The 24,977-nt window shown below is 43.9% G+C and overlaps 1 protein-coding gene across 2 annotated transcripts in view; it reads right to left on the reverse strand.

The window, feature by feature from the left end:
• The window catches only part of CEP250 (centrosomal protein 250), a 41,471-nt gene that overhangs the window by 15,989 nt on the left and 505 nt on the right, over window positions 1-24,977 (reverse strand). For both annotated transcript variants that reach the window (XM_068912168.1, XM_068912167.1), the window contains exons 2-25: window positions 23,125-23,181; window positions 22,313-22,395; window positions 20,817-20,982; window positions 19,969-20,075; window positions 18,459-18,686; window positions 17,772-17,868; window positions 17,172-17,270; window positions 15,449-15,610; window positions 14,960-15,138; window positions 14,290-14,472; window positions 13,218-13,362; window positions 12,759-12,905; window positions 12,342-12,572; window positions 10,577-10,770; window positions 7,896-8,023; window positions 7,490-7,659; window positions 6,477-6,656; window positions 4,945-5,079; window positions 4,465-4,608; window positions 3,696-3,997; window positions 2,663-2,822; window positions 1,583-1,907; window positions 1,042-1,169; window positions 645-765 (exon numbers count right to left, since the gene is read on the reverse strand). In XM_068912168.1, coding sequence (XP_068768269.1) covers window positions 645-765; window positions 1,042-1,169; window positions 1,583-1,907; window positions 2,663-2,822; window positions 3,696-3,997; window positions 4,465-4,608; window positions 4,945-5,079; window positions 6,477-6,656; window positions 7,490-7,659; window positions 7,896-8,023; window positions 10,577-10,770; window positions 12,342-12,572; window positions 12,759-12,905; window positions 13,218-13,362; window positions 14,290-14,472; window positions 14,960-15,138; window positions 15,449-15,610; window positions 17,172-17,270; window positions 17,772-17,868; window positions 18,459-18,686; window positions 19,969-20,075; window positions 20,817-20,982; window positions 22,313-22,395; window positions 23,125-23,181 — 3,871 coding nt within the window. The remainder of the gene's footprint in view (window positions 1-644; window positions 766-1,041; window positions 1,170-1,582; window positions 1,908-2,662; window positions 2,823-3,695; window positions 3,998-4,464; window positions 4,609-4,944; window positions 5,080-6,476; window positions 6,657-7,489; window positions 7,660-7,895; window positions 8,024-10,576; window positions 10,771-12,341; window positions 12,573-12,758; window positions 12,906-13,217; window positions 13,363-14,289; window positions 14,473-14,959; window positions 15,139-15,448; window positions 15,611-17,171; window positions 17,271-17,771; window positions 17,869-18,458; window positions 18,687-19,968; window positions 20,076-20,816; window positions 20,983-22,312; window positions 22,396-23,124; window positions 23,182-24,977) is intronic.

A 24,977-nucleotide genomic window follows, 5' to 3' on the forward strand; every position in this document is an offset into this window, starting at 1 on the left:
GGAGGAAGACAGAAGTAATTAGTCACACATGAAAAATAATTTCTAGACAAACTCATACTGACCATGTTACCAAAAACAAGTAAGATGTGGCTAGGGAGGTAAGGAATTGTTTGTTATGAATGTGAGCTCTGACACCAGATCAGTATAAGACAGAGGGGAGTTAGAGAAGGCAGAAGTGTTAGATAGATACCAGAGAACTAGACAAGAAGCAGAAAAAAGGATGCATTGGCAATTACAGTAACACAGGAACTTAACATTGAACTAGCGCTCTGTGAAACTGCAAATGCAAAAGGAAAAGGCAGTCAACAAAGATAAGTTTTTGCAGGTTGGGGCTTTCAAGGGCCATATGGAGAAGGAAGTTCCGAGGCATCGAGCTACATCTCCTTTGCTGTGACGTATAACCTGAAAGGCATCACCTTTGCACATGTATCACCAGTAGCACAGCTAGATGAACTGCCAGCCACTGGATTCTTCACTATGAAAAGCTTTCACTCCCCTATACTGGTAATTCTGGTGATAAGCCTCACACTCCTTGTTTTTTTCTTTTCCTATCTCCTGGCACTACACTTTTCCCCTGCGTGGTATCAGAGCTCCCTGTTGGTGAGACAGGATGGGCTCAGTGGATTGGAAAGTAGAGGCTGTACCTTCCTGACTTTGAGCCAGTCGTTCCTGCAGCTCTTGATTGTGGGCACTGAAATGGTCCCGCTCAGCTCGCCTCTTGCTCAGCTCCAGCTCCAGCTCCTGTGCCTTCTTCCTGGCATCATTCTGGAGGATGCAAGAGCAGCAGTATGATCAAACAGAGCCACAGCTGGAAGGAGACAAAGGGGTGCAAAAGCTAAGGCAGAAATCACCCAAGGCAGGGATGGGGCCAGTTGGATGGTAATGGTAGATGTGATCATGACTCTCCTTTCTCCCCATGGCAGCAAGCAAACCTGGCCTACATGAAAGCAAGAGTTCACACCCATTCTGGTTTTGGCACTCTGCTTGTCAGCTCAGTTCAGCAGAGGCAGGATTTCTGGTTGTACTACAGAGACACATTACCAAATTTTGTTGAGTCTGCTTCAGGTCCCGGTGTAGGTCTCGTAGGGCTGCTGCCACTCTGTCCACTGTGATCTCTACAGGGAGGTCCCTGGCCTGAGAAACAGTTAGGCCCCAGACATGATCCTGTTCTGAAGAAAGAAGCCATTCTGTTTCAAGCTTTAATTGGAGGGTCTACAGTAAGAGAGGCCCATTTATATACAGAAGAAGGTAGCAGTGCCTCAGAGGCTGTCCTACACCTCATGTTACAGTGAGGCATGTGTTATAGGCTAACATTATTTTGCCGCCCACGAATGTCAGCACTGTCCCAAAGAAGGTGCACATGCACTTCCATGTCGTGGGCCCTGTTTCATGCTGATGCTGGTCATTTCTCCACATACAAACATGGACTTTTCTCTCTGCACAGGCTTTCAAGACTTCTCAAGGCTTGGGTCAATCTAAATTGAAGGGATGAGTCTATCAGGATTACAAAGAACCACCCCTCCCTCCACCTGCTCTGCTATACATGCTGTAGAGACTTCTCAACCCAGCCTCCCACACTTGCCTGAAGTCCAAGTGACTAAGTCTCTGCTTGTATCAACGCTGCCACACAGCATATGATAGAGAACCAAATGCAGTTTGTCCAGCTGGGCCTGGGTTTCACAGTGGGCACTGTTAGCCTGCTGGCACTCTGTAGCCAATGCCTTTGCTCTGTTCTCTGTGCTACAAAGTCTCAGATGAAGTTCAGACATCTCAGCCTCCAGCACTCGCAAAGACTCCCTCAAGCACCGTTCGCCTGCTCGGGACTGCTCCAGATCTTGTAACAGCTGCTTCTCCCGAGCTGCCAGGCCAGCCTCTTTCTCCAGCACCATCTCCTGGAGTGACTGAACCTACAACAGAGATGCGCAGAGCCTCAGCAACAGAGCAATTACTGAGGTGGCACAGCAGGAAGTAGGGAAAAAAAGTGAAGCAGAAACTACTTCAAGCAAACACTACGCTGGAGACAAAGGCAAAAAACCAAAGGATTCAAACAAAGCACGAGGCATCTAGAGGCTAACAGGACAGAAGAAAGCTTCCCCATGCCTGAATAAATGGCCCAACTGTCACGCTCTCCAACCTCAGAAATGGATCTGTCTGTGTGTGTTTGTGTTTAGGTGGATGGTTGATAAAGTGAGGTGGCAGATCAAGCATCCCAGCACGGGTGCAGTGGCTGCCAGAGACACCTGAGAGTAGAAGTAAAGGGGAGTCCATTAGCATCCCATACTGTGCATCTCCAGAATGCCAGATGAACAGGCTGAGATAGAAGTGCCTTCTACAGAGTGCAATAACCTTTTCTGTCTCACCAGACTGCTAGGTGCCCTTCAGGGGTGGAAGAACCATACGGGAACAATAGTTGTAACAGAGGTACTGAGAAGCTCCAAAGGAGTCTTCTGTTTTTCCTCAGAGATTTAATGCCTTGAACCATGAAAGAATAGGGGAAAACATAGGGATAACAAAGCAGATCCAGCCTTGACCTCAACGTGCAAAGTCTCTGGGCAGAAGCCAGAAGGAGTATGTACTGCTGGGAGGGGAAACAACCCATTGCCTACAAGTTGAAAGCGGTATTCAACATCCCTGGAGAAGAGGATGCTAGTGCATAGGGCACCTGGTTGTTGAGCTCTTGTATTTCTCTTCTGTGGTCTGAATGGAGCTGCTGGGCCTGATGAATGGCAGACAGCAGTTTAGACACCTCACTCTGCTGAGCAAGGCTATTTTCTTCTAGAGTTCTTAGACTCAGTTCCTTCTTCTCCAGAGACAGAGTCAGCCTAAAAGAAAGAGCATGCAACTCATTATTACCTGGTATGATATTTAATAAACCCTCAGGACTCCCATCACCAACAGCAAAATTGCTTTATCTGCTGAGGTTTATCTAAACAACTAGGCTTTTTGTTCAGACCTAAGCCAGATTAGCAGTCATACCCATACCATACACGCACCTTCTATGCTCGTTTCCACAGAGAAAAGGTGAGTTACTGATTAACTACCAAATATTTTTTGAGATGGAAATATCAATATGGATAACATAATATGGGTGTACACATATTCACATACTTAGAACAAAGACTTTAAAAGCCTTAGTGATACCTGAATCTCATATCCTGTCCCCTTCTGCATGCAATACATGTGATACCAAAGGACAGCTCTATCCACCACTGGTTCCTTTCAACTTTAAGGATGCACCAGAAGAACATAATAGACAAAGGGGCTTCTGACCAAAGGAATCAGGAATGAAGACTGATACAGATCCAACGTGTTTAAAGCTCACTGGACCCAAGGCAGTGCTGATGGATCTACCTAGCTCATTATACTGCAGTTTATCCTGCCTCCTTTGATGTGCTTTAGGTTTGAATCCCCTGAAAGTTGCATTTAAAAGCATTAATATGCCTGCTCTTTCATTTGATAAATCCTCCCTTAAAGAAAAGGGCTACTTTAAAAACCATTGGCTTCAGAAAAACTGTAAGTGAAGGTTAAAAAAAAAAAAAAGAATAAAACACAAAAACAATAGAATGAAACAGTTTACATGGATAATTCAGAACTCTGCTTTTTAGGAAATGCTGCCAGAGTCATTTATATACTCAAAAGCTTAAAAGAAGGAATCTGTTAAAATAGAACAGAGTCTATAACGTGGTCTCAGTTACCTGGCTCTTTCACCCTCTAGGGCCTTCAGTGAAGCCTGAAATTCTGTGTTGTGACGCTGTACTTCTTCCCATTGACTTCTCTCCCCCTCCAAGGACTGCAGACACGCTTGCAGCTCTTTGTTTTGATGTTCTACCTCCTCCCACCGTCTTCTCTCCTCCTCCAGGATCTTCTCAAGGTGCACAACCTCTAGCATCTTCTGCCTTGACAATTCCTGTGCCTCACGCAGATGCTCCTGAGCTTCACGGCCAATTACTTGCCAGGACTCTTCAGAGACTGCTAGCTGCGATTTCAACTCTTCTACCTGAAATAAAACATAACGGAGCAGTCAAAGACTAAACCTTGTCTGTCAGCTGTGTCATATACTATGAGGAAAGGGAAAGAACGGATTTAAACTTCATCGTATTATGAGAGCACCGGAGTCACATTAGATACAGCTGACTTGTCTAAAAACTTTAGTGGGACCGCACGTTCATCTGAAAAACCACCTTAAAAAAATCAAGGTTAGCAGCAACAGACCAACAGAAAACCCTGATGATGACTTCCTGGTAAAATAATAGGCAGAAGGACTAGCCCAGGGCTGTCTGGTCAGCAGCTGAGGTTCAGGCAGACAGGTAAGTCTCCTTCAAACCAGCAGAGGTGGAGGACAAAGTATGATGGAAGTCAGAGGGACTATGCCTTCAGCCTGCTCTGCAGTGACACAGGGGAGAAGCAAGACATGCAGGGACCACTTGGTGTGAAGACTGGAGTATCTATTGCTGTTTCAGTCACCTTTTTCTGTAGAGCATCCCTCTGCTGAAGGAGGACATTCATTTCCTCTTTGAGGGTTTTGATTTCTTCCTTGTGCCTGTTCTCCACTGCCTTGATCTTACTCTGAGCTTCCTGCAGCTCTGCTTGCAGCTTTTCTGTGATGGTCTGTAACCAAGAATAGAGAGTAAGCTACTGGGGCCAGCTCTCAGCTCCAGCTCTTTCCTCTTTCTGTCCCCAAATTGGCTTCATTCAGCCACTTCTTTCTGCTTTTCTATCCAGCTTTGCTTTCATTGTAACTCTTCTTTCCTTTCACTTATCTCTGGAGCTTACCAGGCCCTGTGCCTCAGTGCCTGCAGTAGTACCTCTCTCCCCAGTCCCAGGACTTCTGTTTCAGTTGTTACTGCCTCCCACTCTGTTGTCTGGCTTTATCAGCCCCCCTCTCAGCTTATGTCCAATTGCCAACTGCTTGTTTTTTCAAATCACCCTACTAGACAGATTTACCTGACCATTCTCTTGCTGCTCTTTCACATCCTGCCTGAGCTGCTCTAGCTGCTGGCAGGCTTCTGTTAGTTCTCCCTGAGTTTGAAGTAGTGTCTCTAATAAAGCCTTCTTCTCGCTCTCCTTTTCTAGCAGGATCTGCACAGAAATAAAGGAGAGAAGACGCATTTAAATGTCACAGATGAAATTTGCATGGCAAGGGTCAAAGGCTGACAGGCTCACACGTTTTCAAAGCAATATGCTGCTGGTCTCCGAGGTCAGTATCTGCTCACTTGGAGGCACTGATTTTTAAGTGAGATTGGCAGTATAAACGTGGTCCATCTATGACTGGATCCGCAATAAACTCTTAGTCTTTCATCTAATATGAAAATATGTTACGTTTCTCAAACGTCTGATGTTGCTGGTCAGGTTACTCCCTGTCTTCTGCTGTGTCTTTCAATAGGTGCTTTTGCACCTGGGTAGCAGCAGAGAAGCTAGCAGCTCCTTTAGAAAATTTGTGTATTCTAAATGGGGTTTGGTAAACGTTACTTCAATTTTAAGGTATTCAGTGGAGTTTGGTAAAGTTCTGACATAGGGACACACTGTCATCTCTGAGAGCTGGTCCTGTCATTCCAGTACCTGCAGACATAGCTGGGGATACTGCTGTGCCTATATATTCTGAATAAAGAGCAGGACTTTGGGTAGCACACAGAGAGGACTCCCAGTGTATTACAAGGTTGCTTTGATGAATGACGTCTGAGCACAAAACAAGTGCCTTCAAACGCAGCCCAGAGACCACCTTCGTTTTTCTGCTCAGAAATATTTCAGAGCAGTCTTTAGAAAGATTTCTCTTTGGTCAATATCCCCTTACCCCATAAAACAAAACAAAACAAAAAACCTCATCCTCATGGGGATTCAGTTCTACAGACTCAATTTGGTCATAAACGTATTTAAGGCTATAAAAGCACATCAGTAAACTTCAGGGAAAAGAAGGGACCATTAAGAGCACAATGAAGATACTCTTAGATAAGCCTTAGAAAACCCAAACACAATAGCAACACAAAAATCTAAAATGAAAGGCGACATTTCTGCCTGGCTTCTGAAGAGCAGTCTCATTCAAATTCTCAAACACAGCCCTGCATGCCTTTCACATCACCAAATTCAATAGAGAAAACACCTCAAATACATGAGGAAAATGGGGAAACACAGGGTACGCTCCACATAGCCCTATACCCAACAGTTACCATATCTCCATGTTTTCTGTATTTCACTGTACAGGTGACTTCTTTCAGCTCTCCACTGTGATATCCGGTTATGATGTTCATGATAACTTCTGGCCTGCAATGCACTTCCTTCCTTTCTTAATCCTGTACTCTGGATGCCTCTCACATTAGAAGCACTGTCCTTTATGGCACATCTTGGTTGCTAAGGCTCCATTTCGGTACGCAAAAGGGCATCCAAGAGATACCTCTACCCAGACAGCCAGTGTCAAGGGAAGCACCACCAATAAGGAGCCCAGAAGAGTAATACACAGATTCTCTGTTCACGTTCTTTACCTCCTTCTTGGCAGTTTCAACTCTAGTTCGTTCCTCTTCTTGCTGAACTTGCATGGTAGCAACCTTCTGCCTCATATCCAACAGCTTCTTCTTATGCTCACCTTCTGCCTCTGCTTTCTCCTTATCCAAGCGCTCTAGCATCTCCTGTAGCTCTGAATGGTGCCTTTCCCGCTCAGTTGCCTGATGAGTGGAGGAAAAGACTTCAAGATGGAGTCCTGGCCAACTTCCTCATGAACATATAAAGCATCATCCCTCCCACAAACCCCCACCTGAACAGTACACAGTAGGGGCCTTGTGTCCTACATAAATGCTGCCTACCAATGAACATAAAAGGAAGGTCAGCAGGTGGAACAGGAAGAGATGTTAGTTTCCCTTCTCCGATGGCTGCCTGTTTGCTAGTACATCTGTCCTCAGGATTTTTCTCTACTCTCAGTCACTATTTTTGAAGCTCAACTCCATTTTCATCAAAGAAAAGATGCAGATTGACTGCACGGTAAGGAACAGGCTTATGTCCTGATGCCCTATTCCCAAGACAGGCCGGACACTGAAGTACCAGGAATAAGGAACCTGCTCCATGTACTTTGAGTACAAAGATAAGACATCTGCCAACCAGAAAAGAACAGAAAGAAAGGAAAAAAGTTTCTGTGATTGCAGTCAGCAGGAATGTTAGGAGCCCACTTCATGGTAATCAGGAGTCTGGGTAGATCCTACCCCCTTGCTGTCAGGCTTTGTGCAGTGCTCATCCAACCTTTTACGCACAAATGTTGAATTCATCTTAGGTCCACACTGAACCTCTAGCTGTGTTTATTGTCCCTACATAATCACGTGGGACTTCACATGCCTTCAAACATGAGACACTGGCTCTGCTGGCTGGTACTAGCAACGTGTGGCCTATAACAGATAAGTACTACTGTTTCTCATACTCGTGCTATTATTCAGCCAGCCCGTGAACCTTCCTGAAGAATTCAAAGTCATTGCCTATGTCCTCAGCTTGGGGCCATGGCGTTTCCTACCAGGTCTTGCAGAATCTTGTTTATTTCCACTTCATGATCACTTTGCTGAAGCCTGAGAGTATTGTTATACTGCTGCTCTGCCCACAAAAGCTGCTGTGCCATGTTTTCCCGTTCCTGCTTCATTCGAGATCTCTCTGCTTCCAGCTCACAATGAAGGCATTTCACTTCCCCTGCAAACAAGAGAGATGGCAAGAGATTCAGTCCCTCTCTTGTGCCTACACAAACAGCGGCTCCAGTTTTACTAGCCTTAAGCCATTTGAATTTTGGTGCAGAAGGCATCTGTCTCCATCTCCCTTACTCCTCAGAAGCACAGTACCACAGACAGATATGACAGTACCATTGTCATATCATCAACCCTAGGCAGGGGGATGACCAGAGCCAGAGCCAAAGTGCATGAAGCTCCTACCTTGTATCACTTCCTTGGCCTGAGTGATTGTTTGAAGTTGGATTTCCATCTGACTCCTGGTGACCTCCAGCTGAGACAAGTGCTGCTGAGCCTCAAACAGGCTGGATTCCAGGATCTCCTTCATTGACCTACAAGTTATAAATATGGAAAGACATGAGTCTCTTGCTATTAACACCCACAGGGAATTATTTCAGTGAGAAGTTGTTCAAGATCCCTACAACTGAGTAGGGAAAAAGCACTGGGTGGATACTCATGGACAACAAACATATTTCTACCATTTAAAACAGCAATGCAAGCCCCTCTAGGAAATGTCCAGGCCTTACTTATGACCTCGCTTAACACAGAAAGCCCAAATGTTAAGTTGCTATTGTCAAATCTATGAAACACAAGTAGCTGTTGTCCACACAGCCTGTGTCAGCAAGCAAAAGCCCATTCTCTGCTCACAGCTGATATCTTATCAGGACCTCAGGCTTGCTCTGAAGGGGGACAAAATAAGAGTATTTCCCTGGCCTGACTAGAGACTTTTTAATGTTGCTTATAGTATAGGCACATGCTGGCAATTTTTCAAACTCCCTAAGTTTAAAAGGTACTGAAGGAATACCTCAAAATCCAGATGTGCAGTCCCATGCTTCTAGAAGCATTTGTTAGAATTCTGCTAGCACAGAAGAGGCAGCTAACCCTCAGTTGAGACTGTCGGCAGCTCAAGAGAAAAAACTGCTCCTTTTAAGTGTTGCTTACCAACTACGCAGTCCCCCAAATGATTTGTCATTCTAAAACAGAAGCTGTTTCAATTCACTGCAGATGTGGGATTGCTACACGCACAGATTTCTACCAACTGGTTTATGTGACACACAGGATTTTTGAACCAGGAGCTGAACTTATCTCCCTTCTCTAATTCAAATTCTTGTATGCTAGTTTCCTACAATATGCAGCACTGCCTCACTAATACTGAAAGGTAATCAAGATAACATCATTAAAGGTACAGGGGCATGCAGGTGTTACAGCCGTAAAACCCAAAATAGAAGCATTTCACTACATAGATGCACAAGGCAAGATACATCCTCAAGGAAGCAGAATAAAACCACATCTCTGATTATGCCAATCTCTGGTAGCCTAAAATAAATGTGCTCCATTTTAAGGCTAAAGGGAAGTCAGTCTCCAAAACAGAATAGAGAAGGAGTTCAAAATTCTGAGAGAAAAGGGGTCTTGGGAAAAAAAAAAAAAACCACACATCCAGCGAGAGTGGTTGCTGGTTTCTCTGGGCAATGCTTTATTTAATGCCAGATTCTCCATAACTATTTATCTCTTCTTTTGACTGATGCTGTCACTGATTTAAAAAAAATCTGAATTTTTAATAAAGTTTCTCTGAAAAGTACGTATTGCCAGTCTCTCTATCATCACGTCAGTTTTTATACTGTATATATATATATATGATCAAATAGTAAGAGTTCTCTGCCTCACCTGTGCTCTGATAAAACCTGAAAAGTCACATCAGTTTTACAGGCACGGGAAGAAAGTGAAGAGCTGTCTATAGGCAGCTCAAGCTGCCTAAATGTATCATCTTTCACCTGTCAGCTTTGGCTGCGCTCTCTGGAAGCTGAACCAGGAAAGAAAGCTGTGAACCCCTGCAATAAAAGCTGTAAACCAGCTCAGTACAGCCCAGTAATTGACAGAACATAATTTAGCTGGATCCACTGAGAAAATCTGGAGCAAAGTAACCGATTGAGTCAAATAGTGTTTATCGGCCTTGCTAACAACATATTCTGGAGCGGTGAAGTGGCAGAAGTCAAGAAGCATGACAGAAACTCAATCCCTAAAATGACATTTGTGTATCTTTGTAAGTTCAGGACTCTTCTAAAAACTATCTAGAGCAGAGGACAAACCTCTCAATATCTCTTTGCTGGAAAAGCAGAACTTTTCATATTCCGTCTTGGAAATCTAACACGGCATAAGCATAGTATCTTGTTCCTTCCCTGTATAACTTCACCATGATGCTTGCCTCTGCAGGCCATGTGATAAAGGAGTAAAGGACCCACACAACAGTGATAGATAAGAATTCCCAAAGACTGGTGAGGATTCAGAAAAGGCTTCTCTGTTACTGGTACAACCAACTCTAGGTCCTGCACGCCAGCTAACAAGAGTTACCTTAGAAACAGAAGACTACATATTCTCAAGATCTTCAACGTGACCCTCTAGCTTCACCCTAAATGGCAGTGTCCCACTCAATGTCCTGTGCAATAGCCTTGAATCCTAAAGATCCCATGTCAAACTACCTGATACGGAAAGATCTCTGTTCAAACGCACAGAACAAAAAACAAAAAGAAGTTCCAATCTCCATTAAACATCTGGATGCAAGCAGAGAGCATGGTTCAGTTATGACTCAATGCACAGCCAAGGTACCAGATACTGAAGAATCACACTGGAGTGCTTCGGACTTCACTCAGTAACATGCAAACAGGCGTCGATCACAGTTTTGTTAGCTTTAGCTGTCAGAAAAACAACGTTCAAATCATGCTAAAATTTATTTTGCTCAAGAAACTTCAATTTGCTGTCCATGGAAGATGAAGCCTTGTGAAAAGCGTACAGGTACAGGGTGCAGCAAATGGTTGTGCAGTGACTACCATCTTTATAATTACAGACTTTAAATAATGTCCTCTTTAAAGCCTCCTCTCTGTCTTTACCTGGCCTCTGCCAGCTGCTCTGAAAGGCCTTGTCTGTCTCGTTCCACAGCTGCCAGTCGCACCTCTAGGGCAGCCTTCTCATGCACCAGGACTTCTTTCTCTCTGGACACCTTGGCCAGAACATCTGCTTGGTGAGAGGACTCCCGGCGCAACTGCTCCAAATCACTGCTAGCTGACTCTTGCTGGTGGCAAATCTGAAAGTGGGAGAAAATGCAGTTACAGTCATTGCTCTGAAGCTCTGTTCAGAACTAGCCAGTGTCACTTTTGAATCAGCAGAAAGAGGTTCTGTACTGTGGGCTGAACGTCTAAGAACGTCTCTATATAGCACTAGCACACTGGGCTGCCAAAAAGGCACTGGGACTGTTAATTTGGAAATGATGTGCATGGCCATACCGGGTTAGCTAGGAACAGACAACTCCTTCAGGGCAAATGTACATACCCCAGACTATGTGGTTTTCACGCCAAAAAACCAAAAAAACAAAAACAAAAAAACCCTGAATTTTCCAGAACTACCACCTTGCAAGCCAAAATTCTCTCAGAATCTATTCCAGTACTGGAAATTTTCAGGTAAGTTTAGGCAAAAGCAACTTTGCTCTCTGAAAAAGTGAAAATAAACATGGTTTCTCCTTTTAAAGCTGGTGACACTTTGATCATTTTGTTTTAGCCTGTAAAGCAGCTGGATGCAAAAAGGTGGTATTTGGCAGGGAAACAGCCCTTGTGGCAAGTAGTGTCTTTTAGTGATTTATGAAAATCAGGCTGATGTGGTCACAGAGATGGTAGACTCTACTTGTACAGTAATTCACGTCAAAAGTACTGTTTACTCGTCTTACACAATTATGTTGCCTAATATACCTTCCTGACATTCAAGCCTGGAGATTAACCATGACTTTTTAGTGTTTTTCTTCAGCATAACACCTCTGCTGTACATTTGGCAAACAACATACCCCATACCTAAGAACTAAAACTACCCAAGAGAGAACACATTGTGAGAAACAAACAACTCTCCTCTCAAAGTTATGCCATAATATCCAACATTGTACATTATGAAACAGTCATTTCAATGATGACAAACTCCCTAGTTTGTTCCAGAGATATAATCTTCACAAGCTGTTTTTACGGTATAGTGAAAAATCAGTTAGTCCAGTGTAAGCAATCTGGTCTGATCACCTATTTCTCATCTTCTTCCTCAAAGCCTAAAGAGGCTCTAGCAATTCAAAGTTTCATTTTTGTCTTAAAATACAATTTCGACAGCAAGCACAAGATGGCATTCCCATCAGCAGAAATCGACTGGCAGCTGTGTTCCGCGACCCATATTAAGCCTAGAGCAAATGCAGTTCTGTGAGTTGCAGACTTCACAGCAAAGAGCACAAATGGAAACATACAAACTCATATTTTTCTCCCTTCAGGAAAAGAATGAAGGGCTATACTGTTTGCTTCTTTTGCCACAGATGACAGCAGTAGCCTTGCTCAGGATTCACAGACAACAAAAAACAAGCTCTCTGCAGCTTGTCAAAAGCCAAAGAACCAGCCAAAGCAGATGGGTGGGTAAAATAATCTGTAAAAGCAGAGGACAATCCAATCCCTTACAGAACTGCAGAGCATCTCTGCTAACCAGTGATCTGTTTCCAAAAGGAAATAAGCAGAGCCTTGTGACCTCCAGCAGAACCAAGCGTCTCGTTGCCAAGACCACTGGACAACCCAGCAGAGTCGGCTTCACTGAGCCAAGCAGCCAAATACCCACCCAGGATCAGGCTTTTGCTCTCACCTGATTGAGCTTCTCTTGGGTGTCTTCCTTTTCCTCTGCCAGTATCCTCAGTTCTACCTGTAGTCCCTCCTGTCGGTCCTCTGCGTTCTTCAGCAGCTGCTCCAGTTGGGCTTTCTCTGTGCAGAGCTCTTCATTTGTCCTTTTACACAAGTTCAGCTTCTCCTGCACAGAGATCTTTGCTTTCTCCATCTCTTCCACTTTACTTGACATGACTTCATTCTCCTGTTCCAGCTACAATCACAGAAGCATGGAGGAAATAAAATACAATAAGATGCACTGTGTACCAGGTTTGGCTTGGACAGAAAAAGCAACCATGTCTCCATATTCAGACAGTCACACTGTCTGAAGGTAAAACGTCTGGAAAGGAGCAGCATCTGGACACAAGCACCTGGCAGAATCCTTGGCAACTCTGCTCACCTGTAACACAAGCTTGTTCAGCTGCACTTTATCCAATGCCAGAGCTTCATTAATACTGCTCATCTTTGCTGTTGCAACATGTAGATCAGCTGTTTCAGCCCTCAGCTTATTCTGAGCTCCCGTCAGCTCTGCTACTGACTGCTCTGCCTGAAGAGACAAAAGAACAATAAGAAAACAAACTTTAACTGACTTTAACAAGCAACTGCAGATCCCATTTGCGTCTCTGACATATCTGACACATATCTGACTGGGAGCTGCAGAGGCTCCCAGTTCAGCCTTCCCAATATGCACATGGGGACTAACTCTCCCAGAGAGCCCGTATGGTCCAATCACAGCATTTTCCAAGGAGGAGAACACCCATTTTCCCCTCTCCTATATGGCCAGAAACAGCATCTGTGGTGGTCCTGCTATCAGAATGCCCTCTCCCACAAGTGCAATCTAAGAATAAGGTGACCATACCTTTTTCAATGCCATTGTAAGCTCATGTTTCTCTTGCTTCAGCAGATCTCTATGAAGGTGGGATTTCTCCAGTGCCTCTCTTGCAACTACCAACTCACTCTGTAATAATGAATGTTTTGCTTCAAGTGCAGCTAAGTCCGTCTCACTATGAGAAGAGGAAAGGCAAACAGTTTTTTGAATGTCAGAAACCTTATAATTTCCAGAAGGAGTATATATTATGTCCCAGATAGGGCAGTTTGAATGATTTCCGTCACCTTTCTATTTAGCACCTATGGACGGCGAGAATTTCCTGACTAAAGCGGTGTCATACCTTGTCACTGACGTGGGTGAAACACTCATCCTTAAGAAAGGAAAAATCACCTTCCAAAAAATCACAGAACATTTCCAAAAAGGTTGGGTACTCTTAGTTTAACAGCTTTAGTTGGCCTTTTAGTTGGCCTTTAGTTGGTCTCCCTCCTTTGTGATACATTGGATACAAGTCTTACCAAACGTTCTTCTTTGGGTAAAATACACTTTTTGAGTCCAGATTAATATTCCCCAAATTGTTCTTGCCTTCAGCAATAAACGATGAAAGAGCCAGCAGTCTTTCAGGGTGTGTGTTTGAGAACTTCCAAACCAACAGTCATAGCATAATTCAGGTTGGAAGGATCCTTCAGGCAGGAGGATCAGCTACGGGATCAGACCAAGTTGCTCAAGGCTGTATCCAGTTAGGTCTTGCAAACTTCCAAAAATGGAACTTGCACAACCTCTCTGGGCAACCTGTTCTACTGCCTGATTGTCCTCAGAGTTAAAAAGGCTTTCCTTAAAACCAGTGTGAACCTCATTTCAACTTACGCCTGACATCAACAACTCTAGTCAGATTCACAATGATTTTTTAAAAAGTGTCATAAATAAAGTATAAGGAGGCAGCTGTGCGGTATATATCAGTAGGTGCCCAGACATGCCCACATACTCCCTCGTCTTTCTACACTACAGCGATGAACAGACAAAATCTGCTCCTTTACTGCGAGTAAAGAGGCCTCCTAAATTTGAACAATGCCCACCCCTGCCCAGAGAAAGCTTTAAAGCTCACAGAAGCTCCCGGTCCCGACGCTCTCTTTCTGTTGTCTGTTGCTGCTCCATCTTTTCTCCTTGGGCAGAATCTTCCTTCAGCTGCAGCTCAGCGTTACTTCGACGAAGGCGCCAGGCTTCTTGCTCAGTTACTTTGAGCTGTTGCTGTAGCTCTTCCCTGTTTTTCTCTAGGCTTGCACAGTCACTGCAGAGACAAGGCCAAATTACAAGAATGGGAAGGACTGAATAGTCATGGATCACATATTCATCGCTCTGTGATGGAGCTGTGGAGAGCAGGGTGAGGAGGGACTGATGTACTTGCTCTTCCCCTCGCAAGGTAACTGAGGAGGGAAAGAGAGAAAGTGAGGCAGACTGTTGTCTTCATTCAATGGGAAGCAGTGGCTAAAAAAGGCCATTGTCCAATGAGATTATGCACAAGACACCCGAAGAGCAGAGTCCAGAGAAGTGGTGCATCGAGAGGGAGGCATCTTGTACTCCAACACTACTCTAAATCTCCAAGACAGCCTTCGGATCACACTGGAGCATGAGGAACAGAGACAGGACAGTGCCAAAGTGCTGAACAGATGCACACATGCTGTAGGGCAGGCGAGTTCTTTGTCCTACCCACCTCTGAATTCCCAAAACTGGAAGCAGATTGCCTCTAGCATGCAGGAGAAGAAAGAAATGCTCACCTTCTGAGTGCCTCTACCAGAGACTGGAGGTGCTGCCGCTGGCTGCTGGTCAACTTACACTCCTCCTCCAGCTGCTCAAGTCTTTGCTGCAACTTCTTGCACTCCTCTTCCTGCTGTCTGTGCTGGTGCTGCAGGAAACTGATAGAGTCCTGGCTGGCAGAAAGCTCTTCTTTTAGGGCCTGCAAGGAGCAGGGAAGGAAACAGCACAAACAGGCAATAATGAGCAGGGAAGATGGCTCCAGATGTAGTAGTCTAGAGGGGAGGCAAGCAGAGAGACAGCTCACCTGAAAGCAAAAACTGTGATGAGGGGGTGGAGATCAGGAGAAAAAAGCCATGGAGCACAGAGCTGGTGAGACTGGCAAGGCAATGAGGTAGCAAGAATAGGACAGCTATAAGGAAACTGGGTGAGTAAATGAAAAGATCTGAAGCTAGGTGAGGCATTAGCTGCTAAGACTGTGGCTGGTGGTGAAGATACCCAGAAATTCTCACCTGTGTTGCTCTTTGCCTCCTTGCCAGCACTTCCTGCACCAATACAAGGGCATGCTCTGTATTGCTGGAGCTCAGGTAAGAGAGGATGTTGCTAGACTCCGGATGCTGAGAACTGTCAGTGCAGACATTGCTCACTGTACTGTCACTGTCATCTAACACCACCTGAAAGCCCACATCAAGCTGTTATTCTTCACTTATATTACTCAGTTTTCTTTATCTCGTTGTCCTTCTTCCCCAGCTTCACCCTAGAGTCATTAAAGACTCAATTCACTCATTTCTTCGCTAAATGAAGTTTTGTCCCAGTGGCCGCAAGTGCTCCAGGGATTTCTGAATACAGCTGCTATAAACAAGGAGAGCAGAAACAAATGTGAAGTGGCTGGAGGCTGCTTGAACGCTGTTTCTTGAAGCTCTCTGAAATGATTTTGGTCTCCTTCCTCTTATTAGAGCCACATACACCAGCACCAGATCACATCAAAAACATCAATGAAAAGAAATGTTAACGCTGCCCAAGGAAAAAGGCAGCTCATGATTACTGGAAAACAGTAATGAAATAGCAAATGTTCATAATTACTCCAAGCAGTAGCACAAAAGGATAAAAATGACTAAATAAAGACAAAGAACCGATTTTGTGAGAGGCTGCGTAAAAGACTGGATGAGCAAAACCGCCTGTGCACAGAGTGCAGTTTAGGGGTAAATCACAGTTAAGGTTCTGGTGATATAATGGGCAATGAGTGCAGAGGGAAGCAGCAGAGCTGGCAAGCGCATTGATGGAGTAAGTGACCTTTAATAAAAATCCAGAGAACAGTCATTGCTCAAGGAGGGTTTGGGAAGCCTCCAAGCAACACTGGAACAGAAACATTAAGCAGCCATTCAGAAAGCACAGACCAAGAGAAGACCTGAGCAGCAGAGCGAAGGCAAAGGCAGTGAAATGTCTAGAGGCTCATTTGAAGAGCCACAGGACAGCCAACTCTGAAGTTATAGCAGGTTTTACGTGGAAAAAAAGCAGTATAAAAATTAAACAGCCAGTAGTAACTGAATTCCAGTAGAGAAGCTTAAATAGCTGACCCTGTGACAGGATCTCAAAGACAACAGGAATGCAGACTGGTTGGAAAATAAACCCCAAAAGGGGTCTGTTTCAAGGCCAGTATCTGTCTGTTCCTTGAATCAGGGAAAGACATCCAAAGGTCTCCTGGAAAAGCCATGGCCCAGAGGGTGGGTCTGCATGAAACAGTGGATAAAAAATAAAAGGGTTGCTGAATCAAAATAGAAAATTCAGACGAAACCCGCAACTATATAAATCAACAAAGAGGACAATTTTTGATAAAAGCCTATCCTAGTTGAAGGTGAACTGAAGACAATGTCAAAAAACTAGCAAGTGTTAAAAAAGGAAAGTAGATAGCTATCACTGGCTTTTGAATATAAAAATAATATGATGCATGAAAGATATAGGGGAAATCCTACGATAATTTTTAGAGGTAGGCTGAAATATAAGAAATCACAGTGATGACATAAACCCAGGTATAGATAAATATAATATTGCTAATTGGTAATAATGTAATCGGTAATATTGTTAAATAAAAAAGTAACCGCAATTTTAATGGTTTTTTTCTGGCCAGATTTCTGGCCTTACAACATGCATGTCTTTTCCATGTGCTTTTCTATTCCCTTCACCAGGAATTTTTTAACCAAATTTACAGGGATGTGGTGCCAACTCTGTACTCACCTCAAATATACCTTTTATCAACTTTTGAAGGGAAAGATTCTCTTCTTTGGCATTTTTAGTCAATGAAGCTTCATATTCTACCTCCAACCGACTTGCTTCCTGAGAACAGAATAAAGGAAGGATGGATAGGGATGAGACACTCCCTCCGTAACATTCCTAACTTCAGTAGCACTGTCATGCTGATAAATCCGAGTCCTAGTAATTCCAGCAAATTACTTTCTAAATCTATTCAATTCTTTGCTAAAACTGAAAAAAGAAACACCAGCAACTAGTTTTTACACACTGTTAAGAAACTCAGTTCCAAGTTCTCAAGTTCAGTCACTAGAGACTTAGAGGCAGAGGCAAAACAGCTTTGATATAAACCCTCTGAGGAAGACACCTGAACTGTCTGCACCTCCCCTGCCCTTGCCTGCACCTGAACTGGTTCCAGATTTGCCAAACACACAACAAACATTTTGGCAACATGCCTCATGTTTTCATACGGTTAGCATTTTTATCACTGTTTCTCTCAAGGAAGCCACGCTCTGTGCTAAGGCTGGAGAACAAACCACTCGGACCAAGCAGACACTGCGCTGTCTCCCAGATAAGCGTAAAACATACTAGAATCTCCACAGTGTCGTTAAGTGTCTTCATGGTCTTCTCCTTCTCCTCATTCTGCTTCTGAGACTGTACAAGCAAGGCTGAGAGCTCCATCACCCTGAGAAGAGAAGGTCCACATGCCATTCCAAAAGCTTTGCACACCACCAGCTGTTGAAGGACAAAGCAGCTCCCAGAGGCATAGCAGAGAAAGATCAACCCAGAAAATACAGCAAAAGCAGTTTTAATCTCTACAGGTTAATATGCTACGTATTGCAAAAAGGCACTTCTTGCCCCCAAAAGACTTCAGTAGTCAATCTTGCAAGGAAAAGTCAGTACAGAGGTGCTACACAGCATATGATGGTCCTATGTGAACTCCTCCTAGCTCCTTTGGCGCAGTCTTGGATAGCAAGAGGGCTGTACAAGAAACAGAACTCCGTTTGAACTAGTCTGAATTTTTTACCACGAGTTAGTGAACTGCAAATACATTATAATATGCAATCTTTATTCCAGTCTTATCCGACTCAGAAGAATTTCTGTTAGTCAGACCTCTTTCCCATTCTTTTCTCTTAAAGGCAATAGTTGGACAATGGACGGAAGCAAGGCTGTAGAGAATGGGTATGTTTTGGACATGAACACAGCCCATCTATGAATCCAAGAAGCAGTCAAAAAAGATAGTAATGGTAATAGCAAAATTTAAAACATATTTACCGATCTTGAAGCTCTTTCTTCTCAAGGTCCCCCTTAACTTCAAAGCTCATCACTTCCCAGGTCTTCTGGTTTATTTCTTTTTCCACCTCTTTCTGTGCCTGATCCTTTAAGACAGGTCTTCCCAAAGTGAGGGACTCCCAGAGCTGTACACCAGAATTTAACCGGAAGCAGCTGACAAGTATAGATCCAGAAAGCCTCATTTGCTCTGCCTTCAATTCTGACAAATCTCTGAGAAAGAATAAATAGAAGAGCTAACGCTCACACCACCATTCTAGCAGCCAGTTCACTTCTGCAGTGCATAACTGGGCAACAGCACAAGCTGACAGGAAAGATTACACCTTCTGTCGGGAGGAATCATTCATCTGACTCTTCAGGATCAGGACGCATCTTGATAGTTGAGGAACGAGTCCATTTTCTCCCCAGAGACATGAAGTAGGGTATGGTATAACCAGAAGGCTTCGAGGACTTCTAACTACTCCTATTAATTGCTTATCTTGTTGCATATTATTAATATACTTTAATCACTACCATCATTAATAGATGTAAGGAATTTTTTCAAGGTCCCCAGCCTTTATAGCTAGGGTATCAGCCTTAAGTGACCTATCAGTATGACCACCTGGACTGCTAACAGGCTCATGAAAATATCCACATAATAAGCATTTCAGAAAGATGGTGCAAGAAGCCTAATCCTAGAATGCTGCAACAGAAAAGCACAAATTATGCAAGAATTAACGAGTAGGTCAGACATACGCTGCACATTAAAGAAAGCTTATAATCGAGTAAGACAAAAGGATGAAAGTAACCCACAGTTTGAAACTGCATGAAGCATTAAGGCTACACAATTATCATTTGCATAGAAGGCAACCATGACAAAGCACTGCCAAGGAACCTCAGAGAACATGAGAAGGAAGAAAACTGTAATAAAAGGAGGCACCAAACTAAGCACTGTAAACTGGATAAATGCAATAACAGGGTATAGAAGCTATTTTTTCCTCTTGATAATGTTGACATAGGAATAAGTGGATTTATATCCACCAACCAGAAGAAATGCAAGCTGGAAATGAGAAGAAAAAAAAAATACATAATCATGAATGGTATTTCCATCAGAAGCAGTGGAACAAGAAACCCAGTGAGATTTAAGATAAGTTTTAACCATTTTATAAAAGGGATCGCATTGCATGCTGCACACAGTAGGCCTTGATGAGTCCATTCCCTTCCAGTGAGTCTATATACGCCTGCGTCTGTGTTGATATGCCCAAATATAAACACAGTCAAGATCACCCATTTAGGGCCTCTGCATTCCTTATAGCCCAAGTCTCTCAGTTTAATTTGAAATCCAGCATCAGACAACATGCTTCTGAAAACAGTCTATAACATGCTTAATTGCTTTACTTCAGGTTACCAAAAGGGAAACCCTATCTTTAGCTCTAACTAGAGTAACATCAAGGCTCATAAAGCAGGTGTGGAGGGAAACTACATTTTTTCTTCAAGAGATCTAACTTCAACTCACCTGTCAGTGGCTGTCTTCATTTCTAGGAAATGACGGCGGAAGGTCACCACCTGGCGCCATAGGCTGAGAAGACGGTTGTGTTCACCTCTTAAGTAGCTGTCATAAAACTAAAAAAGCAGAGAGAAAAAACAAATGTCAATTCAGCCTTCACTCTCACTGTGCAAGTCTTCCAGATATGAGAGAGAACATCCCTTATCACCAGATCTCCTTTAAGAATAGTTCCAACGGGGGCATCAAGGACTGAATAGGCACAACATAAGCATCCTCAGTAGACTTGTCACCTAACTTCAAAGAAGGGAACATCCACATTTCTCCTGCTTTAGTGGATATCAACACAGCAAACTCATCATGACTCCTCACCTCACCTTGCAGAGATGTCTAACAGTCTTGCTGGAGGAAGACAAAAACAAGACCAGTGTGGGACCTGCTTGCAATAGGCTGCTAGTAAGGGATGCCTGCTTGTTCTGCTGTGGGCTACTCTGAATCTGAAAATACACAGACCTCTCTGGATTTTACTGTTGCAGACAGAGATTTAAGAACTAATAAAAATAAGTAAATAAAAGTAAATAAATAAAGGAGAGTTCATGTGCAATGACTGCTCTACAGTGTCCAGAAACAATAAGCACTTGTCTTTAGGACTCAGCTGCATGGTAGCAGCAGATGGGCCTCTTTGATTACTACAATTTGCTGACACCCCTCCATCTCACACCCCTGTGTTCCACTAGCCAACACCAACACATCCTCAATGCAGCAACAACTTTCACACAGGAAGCTCTCTGTGCTAGGAATAAATTGTATTCTCATTCCTGTCTGGCATCACATTTGACATTCCTTTAGCCTACCCTTACCTCACGTTCACTGCGCCATTCATTCTCCTTCAATTCCAGCTCCTCCCTGGCCCTCATCCAATCCGCTGTCAGTTTTCCAATATCTTCTTTAAGAGCTGAATTCACCTCATTTGCTTTATCTAGATGCTCCCGCAAGAGGGTGTTCACTTCAGCCAGATTTTCACACCTTGGAAAGAGAGAAACAGCAATGAGCACACTGAACAACTACCAGGCACATGCAGCATCTCTGCCTTTCCAAATCCCTCCTAACTATTTCCTCAAGCAGAGAGGTGGTCAAAGTGCTTTCCAGGAATAATAACGATATCTCTGTTTCTGCAAATCCCTCCTTCCTTCTCTTTGCTCTAAAACTTCAATTTCCACCTACAACTTCAGTTTCCCCTTCAACTTTGATGATGCCCACAGGTAACTTTTTGACTCCTCTTCGCTCTGTCTGATCACCATTCCGTTTTCTTTTCTTCTTGTTACAAAATCCTGATGTATCATCTTTCTCTAACATTGTCCTAACCATCTCCTCCTCCACTTTTATCTCTAAGTTTCAGCATCCTTTTCCCTTGTCATCTACCTCTGCCATCACCTTCTTTTTAAGCCTCTCCCTATCCTTTTCGCATACACTGTGTAAGATCTGAAGCAAAAACCATACTTTGTTGATCCAGTGAACTGCACACCACAAAGGGAGAATTGCACAGGTAGAGAAAACCGCTCTCTGTAGAACTTTCAATTGAAGATTGGAACGAACTTTCACAGGATTCCCAAAGTGCAAGTGCTGGTCATTTGCAGCCTTTAAACGCGTTCACCGTAATGAACGTAAAGGTCGAGCACTGCAGATTAATGTCTTTGGGGCCTCAGCCTAATATCCCATCCGAGAAATCCTTCACGAACAAAATGTTAACAACTGCTGTCCTGTGAACAAGCACAAAACTCACTGTTCCTGGATCAAAACAGGAGCTGTGCTTCCCCTGCCTTAGCTTACAGCACATGCAGCACAGCATACAGATCTGTTTTATACCACGCACAATCTTCCTTTTCGGCAGAGGAAAAAAGAACAACAGAAAAAGGAACTGTGACAAAGGATGCCTGCAGTGCCAACCACTCTATCAGAAGACTCTCATACAAGTACAGGATATCTATTCAGATAAAATAAAATTCTAAACAAAACAAGAAAACACCTGCTCCGTGAAATGCTCAGAATGTTAGGCCTTGACTGCCAATCTAAAACAGGGCTCTGCTGAGTTGCTCACCTCTAGAATTATAGAGGTTATTACAGAATAATTTAGGCTGGAAAGGGACCTCTGGAAGTCACCAACTGCCCGCTCAAAACAGAGCCAGTCAGCACACAACACTATTATTGCACCACAGAATGGACTTTGGACTTTTCTCCTTTCAAAATTGCCTGCCCAACTGTTTCCTTTGGGGAGACTAGGTAGCACTGATGGGTTTTCTCTCACTTCGATGAGTATCCAGGATACCAAATATGAGGCGTTGCTGCTTCTTTTTACCTTTGCTGCTCCTCTTCCAACTGGAACAGTGCTTTCTCCAGGCTGTTGTCTTCTGTGGCTTCCCACCTGTCTGGAAGGGGTCCCTGAACAAGAAAGGAAACGTTTAGTCAAATTCCTGTGTCTCGTTCACTTGTGCTTTCCCTTCCATTTGTTTGGTACCTTAGGAGCTTATGGCTTCTTTCAGGCATGTGATGACTACAGAGAGGAAGGGAAGCAGAGGATGTTATTCAACGTGAACAGCATTCCTCAGGTTCCCATTGCTGCACTCTCACAGCTAGCCATCCTCAGCTCATGACCATGAGTGCTCACTTAAAGCTTGGGAATACATATTCTCCTACTCTTTGTCCCCTAGGTTTCTTTTAGCCATGAAGGAGAAGAAAAAGCACAGAGCCAGCCCTGTATATTGAACGCCACCATTCTTCCCTTCCAAGATGCTATGTGGCAACTGATTCTTTTTCAGAAACGGCTGTAATTGAATAGGCAGTAAACCCCTTCACTGAAACTAAATACAAATATTACTTTAGCACTCAAGCATGCCTTCACAAAATTAAGATCCTTCTGGATAGTTTTCTGGACTGGCATTTCTGCGATTACTGGCTGCTCTGCAAATGGCAACCGGACAAAACACTGAAGTGTAAAATTATATATATTATATATATATAAAAAATATATAAAAATCTTTAAATTCTCAGGTCAGCAAAATCATATTTTCCTCTGCCTTTGCTTTGGATCCTTAATCTGTGTTAAGGATCCTTTATCCGTGTTAATGAATGCTGCATACACTGTCTTTAGTTAGCAGCCTACATACTCACCTCTCCTGCTTCCAGTCGCTGCTCCAACTCTCGACACCAGGTCCGGTACTGCAGCACCTAGATGGATAAATAGAACTAGGATGAACGAGTCAAGCATGTAACAGACTTGAGTTTCTCCTGCACTAGCTTCTCCCTATGTCTTTACAGCCAGGGCACAGTAGATTTCATACTACTGCTGACACAATCAACAAGAAGTCATTAGTATTATACAGAAACTTCACTTTTATCCAAATGAAAAGGGGATTCTTTGACACATAGTACTATCTGTTCATCCTAAGACAGTGACAGCAAGCAGAACAATGAGACAGACTTAGACAGCTGGGCTGGGCCAGCCATACCTATCAGACTGAAATCACACTGTTAAGACCTAAACAAACGACATTAAATCCAGAAAGACCTGGAAAAGACAACAGAAAAACCTGTGTAAAATCCTAGCTACGCCATGTTTAGTAGCAGGATTGGAACTAAAAAGGTATGAAGTGACTCAGCATGCCTAGTAATAGTAAGCTTACTGTGAACCAATTAATCGCCTCCTATAGCATCAGTATCCTGCTCAGGCTCATCAAATGAAAAAAGCAATCTCTTGCTACACAGCCAAATAACATGAATAAAATTAAACAAAGGGAAAGGAAAAGCCCCGATAAACAGTGAACATGCTTACATAAAAGGGAAAGCCTGTCTTCAGAACGCCCAGGTCTGTGAAAACCAATGGACTGAGAACAAGCAATAGTCCCCTCACGAAATACTCAAACCAGGTAGAAAACAAGTTGGCAGAAACTGAAAAAGGAATAAATAGAACTCCTTTGCACCACTTGGAAGAAGAAACGTGCTTTTAGCATCTATTTGCCACTAGCGTTGCTTTCCAAAAACATTTCCATAACACAGCAAACGCAGTTCAACCATTCAGGTTGCACCTTTCAAGCATTCACGCACCTTTATTTAGTCATTTGAAAAAACAACCTTAAGGGTTTCCCTATTTACATGTCTTTTAATTTCACAAAACGTGAAAGTAACACTTCCAGTGGGCAAAAAGGTTAGTAAGTTGGAGGGATAAGTTTTCAGAACTACTTTTGGAATAAAGGCAGTTCTGACCAGCTCAAACAGTGCAGTTCAGCAACTGCAGTACAGTTGCTGCGTTCAGTTTTCAGCCCAGAAAGAAGAGTGCAGCTGATCAGCTGGGCTTTTTAGCCAGACCTACAGAGAGGATCCTTCAGACTTCTTATACCAATAGGGTAAAAACATACAAAATGAAACAAAAATATGTCCGCTCCCCCCCCCGCCCAGCAATAGTTAGAAGCACGGGTAGTGGGACTGACGCCTACTACAGCAGGCCACAGCGCTTCCAGGCGCTCTCATCAGTGCGCTCGCTCTCGGCTGGACCATGCCGCGACGCGTTTGGGCCCTGCTACCCACGTACCTGCCTGGGTCTCCCAGGAACCGCCACAGCGCGAAAACGCAGCAAGGAGCAGTATGCCATTTCATATACTGCCAGGATATCAAAGCAGGACAAAACGTTCCTAGCTAAGAAGGTACACAAGTATCAAACGCAGCGTCACGTTCAGCTGCAGAAAAGCAAAGGCCTCACCACGCGACCTTGCGGCAGCACCGCCAGTATCACAGGGACCCGAGCCGGGTCCTGCTCGGCCCCCCCCGCCCCGAAGTCCGCCGAGGCTCAGGGACCCTCCTCGCAGCCAGCATCGCTTGCGCAGCCAGGGAACCAGGCGAGAGCTGCGATCCTCTGCCCTGGGCTGCCCCTAAACACCGACACGGGCTCGGCTCCTGCCTCCGGAAAACCCTCGCTAGTAATATGACCAAATAACGGTGCTTTCGAGTCAGGCATCTTTATTTAAGTA

This window comes from Struthio camelus, chromosome 18 (assembly GCF_040807025.1).
Source record: "Struthio camelus isolate bStrCam1 chromosome 18, bStrCam1.hap1, whole genome shotgun sequence".
NCBI lineage: Eukaryota > Metazoa > Chordata > Aves > Struthioniformes > Struthionidae > Struthio > Struthio camelus.